This window comes from Siphateles boraxobius, unplaced genomic scaffold (assembly GCF_051911475.1).
Source record: "Siphateles boraxobius isolate OS27281-9 unplaced genomic scaffold, OSU_SipBor_1 115, whole genome shotgun sequence".
NCBI classification, from domain to species: domain Eukaryota; kingdom Metazoa; phylum Chordata; class Actinopteri; order Cypriniformes; family Leuciscidae; genus Siphateles; species Siphateles boraxobius.
Genome location: NW_027508717.1, coordinates 748,228 through 761,493, shown reverse-complemented (window position 1 = coordinate 761,493; position 13,266 = coordinate 748,228). Strand labels below are relative to the sequence as shown.

Here is a 13,266-nt window from a genome sequence, read left to right as displayed (position 1 = left end):
CATGACCATTTAAAATAACTTTTCTATGTGAATATATAGTGAAGTGTAATTTATTCCTGTGATCAAAGCTGAATTTTCAGCATCATTACTCCAGTCTTCAGTGTCACATGATCCTTCAGAAATCACTATAATATGATGATTTGATGCTCGAAAAAAACATTTTAATCAGTTGAAACGTTTTTTTTCAGGAAACTTTCACGAATAGAAAGTTCAAAAGTACAGCATTTATCTGAAATAAAATCTTTCTAATTATAGATAGAGTAATGATGCTGAAAATTTAGCTTTGATCACAGGAATAATTACACTTTACTATATATTCACATAGAACACATTGTGAAATATTGTTACAATTTTAAACGGCTATTACTTTTTTTGAATTTTTAATCAAATAAATGCAGCTTTGGTGAGCAGAAGAGACTTTAAAAAACATTTTATATCTTACAGATCCAAAACTTGACTGGTAGTGTAGCCAATCTCAACTGATCGTCATAAAATGTAACTTAAGGTATGAAAATATTAATATAAGCATTGACAATTTTCTGTAAAGCTGCTTTGAAACAATGTGTATTTATTGTGAAAAGTGGGATAAAAATAAATTTGACTTGACAAATTACCAGATTTTCTGTGTCAAAATTGAATTGTAGAATTGTAGAAAGAGAAAAAAAAACATTGTATAAGTCATTTTATTACTACTTTCAGAAATTATGTAAAATATCGGTAAAAACAAAACATTTACAAATATTAAACTATGGAAGCTTGTTTCCGCCACAGAATAAAACATTTTAAAAGATAATTGTGACCTCATAATTCTGACTTTATTTCTCAGACTTGCATGATAGTCGCAATTGTGAGTCACAATTATTTTTAAAATGTTTTATTCTTGGCCAGAAACAAGCTTCCATATTAAACAGTTTAGTTCCCATCACTACAGAAAAAAATAATCTAAATGTATAGAACAGAACGAAAAACAAACAAGTATAAATGCCATTCAATATAAATGCCAAGCCAAAGCAAAACTTAAATCAGGGTTCGTACGGACTCTGAAATGAAATTCCAGGACTTTCAAGGACTACTTTTTTGGATTTCAAGGACCTCAATCGGCACTTATCAAACAATGTCTTTATTATTATTTTTATTTATTTCATTTTATTTTTTACTCAAATTAAACAAGGTATCTGATGTTTCTCAGACGGGCTGCAGTGTTGATTTAGCGTGAAAATTTTATTTTTTCAACAAAAAAACACCACAATATTTTGAATTAGGGATGCACAGATAACACTTTTTGCAGAACGAGATACCGATACCGTAACCGATCCCTGAATTTTCACTGCATTTGTAATTTTTAAATGTATTAGTAGATAAACAAAGAGAATATAAATCATATTAGTTGGCTTCATTTGTTCATCAAACATACATTTCTTTCAATTATTTTCATGCTTAATTAAGCCTGCTAAAATATATTGTATGAGCTTCAGTTACTGTACATTCTATTGCTCTATCATATTGTATCTTTCATTGAATAGCACAGCACATATTTACACTAGAGCAGCTCCAGCAGGGTCAGTGCTGAGGATTGGGTCAGTGAAATATCAATTATTTAATCCAATTTTGATACTTCAACAACAACTTCCTGCCTAATTAATGTGAATTTAAAACATTATTAAAGGTAAGCAGTCAGCAACAATATAAGAACGAATAATCAACTTACAAATAAATACGATAGAACAAAGAAAGGCTACAAATGAAATAAACAGTGTTTTTAGAGTTTTTCGGGTAGATCTAACAGGTACAGAAATTTGAATAAAGTAATAAAATGTGAAAAAATTGCATATTCATTACTGGATAAATTAAATATAGATGGATCTTTTTGTAAAGTTGAAAAGTGTAGCCTATTTAGTCAAGAGCAGTGAGTAATTTAGTTGTCCATCGTTTAATTAACATTTAAACAGCATTGGGTTTGTTAAACTGCCCCTTTAAGACCGAACGCACGGACACATTTGAACATGGCTACTTCACTTGAGATATAACTGATATTCGTCCGTACAAGCGCAAGACGTTCAGTATTCGCCGGTTTGCGGGGCGCGCGCTTATGTTTGCGTTCATGGAACTTCTTGACTGCAAACGTCCAGTAATAATGTAGGGAATCAATCGTTATACAAAAATCAGGTAACAGTTCATGTTTTACTTTACTTCCATATATGATTTAGTTTTCATCCAAATAATACGTGCTGAGTGAACGATAAGCAATCAAGAGCAATCAAGAGCATTCAACAGAACTGCGCTCTCTCTCTCTCTCTCTCGTCAGTTAATGTTAATAAGCTACATGCCTTGTTTTATTGTCTTTGCCATTGACGTCCGACTGAACTACAAACCTTCCACTGATTTCCTTCAAAACTTCCTTCTGTTTAAAGGGATGCGCTCGACCAACTCGAGCGTCTGTGCCGCTGCGCGCTCAATCCACTGCGCGGTTTCCTCTGATCAGCGCGCGCACCACAGCTGTGTGTTACTATACACACGCTGCCTGGGAGGCCTATCGGTTGTTGGTATCGGAGCATTTTTACATGAGCTCGGTATCGGTGCATCCCTATTTTTAGTAATTCAAGCACTTTTCAAGTACCTCTTCAAAAATATGGCTGTTTTCAAGGGTTTTCCAGGACTTAAATTTCAAAAAGTCAAATTCAAGTACTTCAAGCACTTTAAGCACCTTGTACGAACCCTGTTAAATGCATTCTACAAAATTTGTTGCTAATTTGAAATGTTATGTGGAATTGTGTTATTTCAGGATTCCCCCATTCAAATAGACTTTCCTTGAAAGGAACTTTGTTACGACGCAAGTTAGTATATAAGAATAAAACGTCATCAGAAATTATGACGTTCATTTAACGTTGTAAATTAATAGAGGTAAATGAATAGCGCAAGATGAATCACACTTTGGCAATTGTGGTTTTTATGTGCGCTGGAAAAAGCAAGACGCAAAAGTGGAGAATATGGATGTTGGAAAATAGGCCAATTTTGCAAATGGAGCTTGAGGAAAGTAGTTTTAAATTTTGGCGTTGATCAATACGCCATTTTATGTTGCCAGTTTTATTTACTTACATTCCAGAAAATATGGTACTTGACCTAAAAATGAACCCGTAATTTACTCACCCTCAAGCCATCCTAAGTATTTAAGACTTTGTTCTTTCAGTCAAACAATCAGTTATATTAAAAAATATCCTGGCTCTTCCCAGCTTTATAATGTGAGTGAATGGTGCCGGAGATTCTGAAGTGAAAAAAAAGTGCATCCATCCATCATAAATGTAATCCACACGACTCCACGAGTTAAGGTCGCCTGAAGCGTTTTTGTAGGAAAAATATCCATATTTATAACTTTATAAACAATAATCACTGGCTTCCGGTAACGGCCGTACGAGAGTCAAGTTCTGGAGGAAGAGTGAAAACAATGGCACCATTCACTCCCATTATAAAGCTGTGAAGAGCCGGGATTTTGAATATAACTGATTGTCTTCGGCTGAAAGAAGAGTCATATACACCTAGGATGTCTTGAGGGTGAGTAAATTACGGGATAATTTTCATTTTCGGGTGAATTAACCCTTTAATACCCGTTCACCAAGTACACATTACTTTTATGATGGATGGATGCACTTTTTTGTGCTTCAAAATCTCAGGCACCATTCACTCCCATTATTAAGATCGGTAAAGCCAGGATTTTATTTTATATAACTCTGTTTGGCTGAAAGAAGAAAATCATATACACCTAGGATGTCTAAAGGGTGAATAAATTATGGGATAATCTTCATTTTTGGGTGAATTAACCCTTTAATACCCGTTTACCAAGTCAACAGTGTAACGTTTTACCTTGCTGCTCCTCAAAGGCCGCCCAGAGCAGGTGAACGGAGGGTTTCTTGGGAAGGTGGACAGTGCACGCCTTCTTATAGATGTGCCGAACGCCCTCGGTGCTGTAGCTCTCCAGATACTTGGCGTACTTCAGGAGAGAGAGAGATATATAGACAGAGAGAGAAAGATTGAGAGAGCAAGATAGAGAGAAAGAGAGAGAGAGCATGAGAGAGAGATAGAGTGAGAGAGCAAGAGAGAAGGAGAGAGAAAGAGAGAGAAAAAGAGCATGAGTGAGAGAGAGAGCGAGAGAGAGAGAAGGAATAACAGAAGAAGAGGGAAAAGAACACATAAAACTTGAGCTTTCATTTCACATCCCCTGCACTGGTGAATTTCCACAAGATCGTTTTGAGAATTTCTGTTTTAAACCCATCAGCACCTTCATGGAACCAATAAGATAAGATTCTGTAAGGTAGAAGGAGACGGAGAGGTGCAACGTAGTTGGCAAATGCTGCAGTCAAATCTTGTGTGGCAAAGCAGGCCATCCCCTAATATAACAGATACAGTCAAATATCAACGTTACACGCAAAGAGTGCAGCAAGTTTTTACTGTGGAAGTGATGATATCGTTGATGGGGAAGCAGAGGGTTGGACTGAGGGAATGGAGGCGGGGAACGCGGGCGCGTGTAGCTAACCTTGATCCAGAACTCCTCGTACAGCGCACAGGCGATGAGGCAGCGCTCGAACAGAACCACCACGCGCTCCGGCGTCCCGTTCTCCAGCTCGAAGTCCAGGTACTCCCTCCAGTTGTGGAGCTGGGTCTTCTCCAGCGCCTTCACGTGGAAGTACGGGCGCTTGATCTGCGGGAAAACACAGCGTGCGTTAGATTTAATCAGTGTGTGTGTGTGTGAGAGAGAGAGAGAGAGAGAGAGAGAGAGAGAGAGAGAGAGAGAGAGAGAGAGAGAGAGAGAGAGAGAGAGAGAGAGAGAGAGAGAGAGAGAGAGAGAGAGAGAGAGAGAGAGAGAGAGAGAGAGAGAGAGAGAGAGAGAGAGAGAGAGAGAGAGAGAGAGGAGGAAAAAGTTCAAATAAAAATTCAACTAAAAAAATATATATTCACTGCCGTGATTGGGAAGATTTTTACCAAGGCTCACCAAAGCTGCTAGCCTGGTTAAAACACGACCCTTCTCAGGCCACGTCCACACGAAGCCAGAGCTTTCCCTATCCGATCTTTTTTTTCCGCGTCCTAAAAAAAAATCCGTAAACACGGCGCCGTCTCAAGAAATATCTGCGTACACACGAAACCACTGAAACCGACTCAAACCGATTTAGTATACATGCCAGACCAGTATGAGGCGCTGTATTTCTGACACAGATACACTAAAAACAGAGAAGACTTGCGCATAAACCTTTCGCGCCGTATACAATAATATACAGTATGTAATATTAGGCACAGTAGCTTCTTTTGTTTTTTACCAAGAACTTCTTTGAACAATATGAAAACCCATAAATGGCCTGTTACAAAATAGGGATGAGTCATGATATTCGAATAGTTAGCTAAAGCATAAAGCTTACCACAAAGAACCGGCAAATAGCCTAATCATTAAGAATGTGTCAAATATAGAAAGGAGACATTTTAATTGTTTATTAATAAACTAGTGTTTTCTGTGACGATGCTGACTCGCCACCTTCGCAGTAGGTGAAGGTGCCTATAGAGATAAATGCACACTTCATACGGATTATAAGAGAGTTGTCTGTTTCTTTTCTTTTTGAATTGTTTTGTTTTCAAGCTTAGATATATTTCTGAGTGTCTGGTCATTTATGAGACGAGCTCCAGTTCACGCGGGATGCAAGTTATATCACGTCGGCGCCTCCGTGTCCTGATGGCTATTGTCTGCTATATTTCCTTCTTATTCATTAAATCCAGGAAATTGGTTGATGAAACGGATTAAAATTAAGAACAAAACGAAATTCACTTTAAAGAAAGGCTTTATATAAAACAAAACATAATGAAGTGGTCAAAATGATGTGTCTCGATATTGCGCATCTTATGATTAGGCTACTCGCGCTGTTCACTTTTCATATAATCAACATATCTGAAATGGAAAAAAATAACATAATATTTACACATAAATATGAAACTAACTTTTCTTTAATAGCCACAACATGTAGGCCTACAGTACAGAGAAATGTAATGTCGGAGCGAACGCCGTGTTACCGGTGAGCATGAGGGACAGAGGTGCGTTTTCTGAATAATAATAAAATAATTCCCAGCAATCATCAAATAATATTTTTCCTTGAAATGCCCATCCCTAAAAAATACAAAATGTCTTAAAATACAGGCATCATAGCATACGAAAGAAATATAAATAAATAACGAAGTAAAATTAAGAATAAAATAAAAACACATTTAAGTAGGCCTAAATAATAAAGAAAGAAAATAAAAGAGGCTCAGTCGCTTCTCAAGCATGAACTCAAGCGAGTAGTCGCAGTTGTTGCTACTGATTTAGCGCGTCTGACTAGTCGACACGTGGGGTGATGACATCATCGTTTCACAAAATATACGGATTGGCCGTAGAGACGAAGACGCAAGGGTGTCGTTTTCAGATTTATCCACCCTAGGACCCGGTTTAAAAAAAATAGCGGTTTCAGTCCCCAAAACGCCGGATCCGTCTGGACGAAACGCCGATCCGATAAAAAATGTGTACGTATACAGCTAATCGCGTCTCCGTGTGGACAGGGCCTCAGTCGCAACTGAGTTAGGGTCTGGGGAAGGTTCATTCACAGCTCACTTCCAAAGGGGCGTCACCAACGGACGTCGCTCAAATGCCTCTGGGCGCAATTGGATAGACCTAAAACCAATCAGATCGATCGTCATCTTGTAAAGCCCGCCTCAACGTTTGTGATTGGTACATCGATTTGGAAAGATTGGAAACGAGCTTGAATGGGCTCTTCGCCAGACTAACTTGCAGAGCAAATCTAAATTTGCCGGAAGTTCGTCTGGGTTTTTGTAACATCATAAATGTCTTTACTGTCACTTTCGATTGTTTTACTCGGCGCTTCGACCTGATCAGCGGGCAAAACCAGCGTCAGACGTGAGAGTTTAACTGGGACGAGACGGTTACATACAAACTTTCACTAAAACTAGATTATGTTTTTTTGTTTGTTTGTTTTTTACAAAAAATTAAACCGTAAACTAAATATATTCACATACATAAAGGGTTTGAAATTAACATTTTTTTACGCACCGGCCAATTTGGCTCCTAAATTAAGCTACCGGACATTCAGAACTTCTAGTAGCCAAAAAAAAAAAAAGATTAACTAACTTACATGTTTATTTATTATAAAATTTGGATTTCATACATTCATTTCTTATTCCAACAAAATCCTGTCATCCACCATCTCCTCTCTTCCTCCATCCTCATCACCAAAAATGTATACATTTATTAATTACATTGTTGAGTCAAAGACGAGTCCAGCTTTCTACTTGGCATTAAAACTTCTAATTTTCTTTTCTTGGTTTTCTTCGTTGCTTTGCGGGTCTTTTCTTTTACCCCAGGCAAGTATAGCCACATTGTTACGTTTTCTAAATCTTTTTCAATCTAAAGCCAGTTATGAGCAGATTCTGCGCAATACACTGCATTTAATATATCATGATGACTCACGAGTATTTGCGCTAAATCGAACACGTTAAATTGGCTAGTGATTTGACAGCATTACACGCCACAGTTGATTTTTATTTCAAACCCTGCATACATGTATACTAAACTAAAACTACGGGATCCTCCCAGTGACGCATTTTAGTATTTGCATATACTATATTATTCTATTTTTAATTTGCAAAAACTGAAATATGCAATACATGTTTTATTTGATATATTTGTTCAACAAACCAATTGATTTATGAACCAATATACACTACTTTTCTGGATCTGTAAGATTTTTTGTTTTTAAAATAAGTCTCTTCTCCTCACCAAGGCTGCATTTATTTGATTAAAAACACACACACACAAAAAAAATCTATTTTAATATATTTTAAAATGTAATTTTAAATTTCAGCATCATTACTCCAGTCTTCAGTGTCACATGATATATAGAAATATTTCTAATATGATGATTTGATGCTCAAGAAACATGATTCGAGTCAGACGTGAGAGTTAAACTACAATCGTTCATTAAAACTAGATTTTTAATCTATGGAATAATCGGTAGAATACTCAATTACAAAAAAAAATAAAATAAAAAGATAGCTGCAGTCCTAAATGCACCCAAATAATCATTTATAATCAGATTGACGGTTCAATCGAACTGAAAGGAATCGTGCTGGCTTGAAATAATGCAAAATGTCCAGCTTAAACTGTGGTAAATCTTGAACGCTTTAGAGCGACAGACTGAAGTTTGATCTCTTAAAGACGACACGTGGCAGATTATTGCTGAAGTGAAAAAAAAAGTTTTTAAAAAAAGGTATTTAAAAGTAACAGAATTTTAGGTCTTATGCAAAATGCACAAAAATACTATTTTTAAATTTTATATGAAATATAATTTCAAAATTATGTTTTACTCTAAAACTGCAAGAAAATTAAAGCCATAAATCTAAACAAGTCAAAATGTGAGGTTGATATCTCAGTGAATGAGCGTTCAGTGAGAGTGTGTTCGGCTGCAGTACCAAACGCTTCCACTAGAGGAAACTCTCGTTCATTTACAATGCAACAATTCTGATCGCGAGGAGCACAAATGTGACTTTTTTCAGGACCATTTAACCTGTTCGAATCATGCCCATGATCGTTCTTTTTGTGTTCTCAAAACAAGTGCCAAAACCTTTACCAACCTGTACCATTCCCGTGAAAAAAAAAAAAAGGTAAAATTTTTCCGTCATAGTTGGCCGAAGAACATAAAAACACTCACCCCCTCCTCGAAGGCCCAGCGCTTGCTGACTTCATGCTCGTTGTGGTTGAACACCTCCTGCCGAGTCTCGATCACCTTGTGCCTCATGTTCTCGATCTCCGTCACTCTCTGAAGGGCAAAACACAGCGTCCTGAACATCGCGTCGTGAAAGCGCAAACATTTTATCTCGTCTGATGTCCAGCTACGCAAAAGGTCTACGTCACCATGAGTTTGACAGAAACAGTACGGTTTGCACACCCAGTGAATCAGCTGTGGCCCAAGCCCGGTGCTGGGAAGGGACGGTGTCATTTCGTCACGAGCCCGTCCCACTTTAAGCCCAAGTCCCTGATTGGATGCCAACCTGGACCCTCAGGTTTTCATTGGCTGCTAACGGAAAGACACCTCTTCAAACCTGCACACGTTTTGCTTGTCTCCAGGATCAGCTAGACGCCCCTGCCTACCTGTGCCATGATTGATAACCCCACAGATGGCAGCTTGGCTCTCTTACCTTTGCAGGATCCGGCAGATCCTCCGTTCCCGGCGGAAGCTCTTCGCCAGGGGCGTCGTCTCCGCTAGGCTTGTTAGCATTAGCTAGTTCCACTCGCAGCGCCACGAACTCTTCCTCCGACAGGAAGTGCTTGGGGTTGTTGCTCTGCACGTGTTCTTTGAACCTGAACAAAGAGTCAAATTTAAGACTTGTACAAATCAAATTTAAAAAAAAACAAAACCTCATGACATCATTAGCCGCGTTTCCATTACAGTTTTGCGCAAATTTCGCGATATTTTCTAAATGTTAAAATGTCTCATTCTAAGGTAATAATAATGGTTCATTATGTAAGGTCTTTATATACCACTAAAAACATGGTTTTCTATACGATATTGCATTTGTCAACAGATCCTCCTAAATATTAAGCATTAATGGCAAGGAAAGACCCGTGTTGGGAGGCACATATGCAGGGTTCGTACAGACACTGTAAGATACTGACTTTAAGCACTACTTTTTTGGTTTTCAAGGAAAACAATCAGAGATAAATTCTAAAAAAGGTAAATAGATAAACCGGTACAAATAAAGTGCAGCACATGCAATGACTGCGGTAACTAACCATTGAAAGGATACTATGATAAAGATAACGCTTTCCTCTTTAAACTGATTTTTCCCACCATAAATATATTGACCTGAAGAATGAAAGCTGTATCATATACTTGGATATGAGGAACATTACGCTCAAAGCCATGCAAAATGGATCTATCTATATCAGACGGGCTGCAGTGTGAATCTTGCATGAAAAGATTGTTTTATCGATAAAATTAATTGTCTTCCAATAATTCAAGTGCTTTTAATAAATATGGCCGTTTAAGGGTTTTCCTTACATTTTGAAAAGTCAATATTCCAAACCACCTCATATGAGCATAAAAAAATGAGATATGGGAGTTTTTGCAAAATTGATGCATTTCCATCAGGCATATTTTCAATTCGCACAATTTGAAGAGTAATAGAAACGTAATGGAAACGCGGCTAGTGTACACACGTGACCCTGGATCACAAAATCAGTCACGAGTAGCACGGGTATATTTGTGGCAATAGCCAACAATACATTGTATGGGTCAAAATGATCGATTTTTATTTTATGCCGAAAATCATTAGGATATTAAGTAAAGATCATGTTCCATGAAGATATTTTGTAAATTTCCTACCGTAAATATATAAAACATTAATTTTTGTGAGTGGATGGACAGAAGGACAATTTTAAAGGCGATTTTCACAATGTTTTGATTTCTTTGCACTCTCAGATTCCAGATATTCGAATAGTTGTATCTCAGCCAAATATTGTCCTATCCTAACAAACCATACATCAATGGTCAACCCAAGGTCACAAGCAGGGCTGGGCAAAAAAATAGATTTTTCGATTAATCGCATTTTAAAATGTGAAATTTCAAAGTCGATTCTCAAAGGCCACGAATCGATTATTTCCAATATTTATATATCACCCAAAAGCCAGAGTTAGTTTTCCTGCACTGTTCATAGGCTTGCGGCCTCCATGTTACAGCTAATGCTGTGAGATTTTATGTTTGTTTCATCTTAAACATAAAATAAACTGATCCTGTTTGATCAAGGCATACGACTCTTCTGACTTGTCCAATTTTCAGCAACAATTTTTCATCTTGCATCAAAATCCTGTTTATTAATTGTATTTTTCATATTCTATGCAGTGGTCAGTTCACAGCAGTGACAGAAATGATTAATTAACGTGCAATATTTGCCACCTTAAATTGATTTCCAGGGGCATTTTCACCTATATATGGACATTTTTTCTAAACTTATTTAGAGTTCTGCATCACCTTTTCTGTCAAATACTAACATTCAAATTATTCAAATTAAATTATACAGTAATTATACTTATTTATACAATAATACTTAATTACACAATAATTATACAGTACCACCGTTACCAGTCAAATTAAATCATTCAATCAAAATCCATCTTTGCAGTTCAGAGGTGACACAGAAGCAGCATCAGAAGAGGCATTAATATTTACACTCCATTTACAATTGCATAAATAAAGCTATGAGATAGTTTAAAAAAAAATCCATATTCAATATTTAAACATGAAATGATTTCTAATTTTAACGTTTTAATTAAAGGGTACTTTAAATATGAAACTAAAACCGCCAGTAGGCGGCAGCAAGTCACTGTCTTAATACCGTAAGCGAGTTGAGGGAGTCATTCATTCATTCAACCGATTTGTTCAAACGGCTGATTCATTCGAGAAAGAAACAAGTGATTGTTCATTGAATCGTTAAAATGACTCGTTTAAAACGTGGATTTCAGTCAAGAAATCATCGGTGTCTGTTGCATTAGACTCTGCTACGGTTTAATTTTGAAATTCTCGTCAGCGAAATAAAGGGAAAACAAATAATATTGTCAATATGGTGTCTAAAAAGTAACTCACAATGTTAATTTATTTTTAATTTAACTATTGTATAACAAAATATCACACTTGTGCACGGGAAAACGGCACTCTTACTGATGTGATATTCTAATATAAGAACATAATATAAATATAAGACAAAAACTAATTTGGGGACATAGGCCTACCTATAACTGCACTGACACATCACGCAGTGAAAGCACGAGAGACAAATGCGATGTCAGCTCACAGTGCCTCGTACATCGTTAAAACAATGATTACAATATCATAGTAGACAATACACATCGCACACCCCTACGCACAAACAATGAACTTACTACTGAACTGACATTTGCCAACTTTCTTCTTCTCTCCTCTCTCACGTGCAGGAGACAGACGTTATTCTGCCGGCCGCGAATGTGATGCGAATTGTCACGTGAACAAGCAAATCCACAAAGATAGAATAATAAAAAATAATACTACGCTAATTAGATAGTTTTAATTTGGAAAACATTTAGATATGTCTAAGTCGAAGTGTCATCTAAAATTTAAGACCTTTCATAAGTAAAAATAAGACTTTATAAGACTTTTTATGGCCTTAAATTTTAAAAATCTAATTTAAGACTTTTTAAGACTTTTTAAGGATCCGCGGGAACCCTGTAAAACGCATCAAACTCGATACCCAGCCCTACAAATGACCTTCAGAAGCAATGCATTATGCGCTAGCGCTGCAGACATCATCATCAGTGCTGAGAGCGAGTGCTCACTTCTGGAAGTGCTGCGAGTACAGCTGTGTGGGGATGCAGAGGATCCGGTCGTACACGGCGGTGACGTTGGCCAGCTTGTCCTGCTCCGTCTCCCAGGCGATGTAAGCCTCCCACAGCCGGTCCGAGCGGAAGTCCGTGCCGCACGCCAGAACCGCGTGCTCATAGGACCTGAAGGAACACAAGCACAGCACTCAAACACCATCTGCAGCTTTGTTTGCGTTTTAAGACTAAAGATTCTTGCACACCGAGTCCAAAATTTCCGTATGCATTTTTTTTTTATTCGTCATTCAGTGGCTCTGAATTGTCAAAACACTTGCTACGAAATCGAACCCGATCTGAATTTTTTTATGACGGACGAAAGTTTTGTTGGTGTAAACGTGATTGACAACGTGAGGTCATATTTACTTTTTAACATGACGAAGATTATGGACTCTGTGTGCCAGGACCGTAAGATCTTTTTGTAATGAATACTTTAACATACAATCTCAAAATAAATCATGTATTTCAGATTCTTTTACTTGAACACATTCAAATGCAAAACTCGTTGAAATTTATGTACTATTATATGGAGTGTCTATTTACACCAAATGCAAATATCCGTCTTGTTGGTAGAAGCCATTTACACAGATACTTTTGACGAACACGTTCTACTCCCTTTTCCCGTCGCATAGATTGGTAAGACATTTATTTTCAATTGTTTCTGGCTTTAAATTACATTGTTTAAATTAATAAATGTTTTGCTTGCTGTGATTTTGTATACGTTTATTTCTGAAATGCATAACTTAGTTTCCTCATCACTAAATTGTAATGTGGACTCATGCATTTTCTGTAAAGCTGCTTTGAAACGATGTGTATTATGAAAAGCGCTATACAAA

General features: G+C 37.1%; 1 protein-coding gene across 2 annotated transcripts in view; it reads right to left on the bottom strand.

Annotated features, from left to right (window-relative positions):
- Positions 1–13,266, bottom strand: part of prpf39 (PRP39 pre-mRNA processing factor 39 homolog (yeast)) — a 28,495-nt gene that overhangs the window by 9,588 nt on the left and 5,641 nt on the right. For both annotated transcript variants that reach the window (XM_077200060.1, XM_077200062.1), the window contains exons 5-9: positions 12,392–12,559; positions 9,223–9,385; positions 8,736–8,843; positions 4,529–4,693; positions 3,859–3,985 (exon numbers count right to left, since the gene is read on the bottom strand). In XM_077200060.1, coding sequence (XP_077056175.1) covers positions 3,859–3,985; positions 4,529–4,693; positions 8,736–8,843; positions 9,223–9,385; positions 12,392–12,559 — 731 coding nt within the window. The remainder of the gene's footprint in view (positions 1–3,858; positions 3,986–4,528; positions 4,694–8,735; positions 8,844–9,222; positions 9,386–12,391; positions 12,560–13,266) is intronic.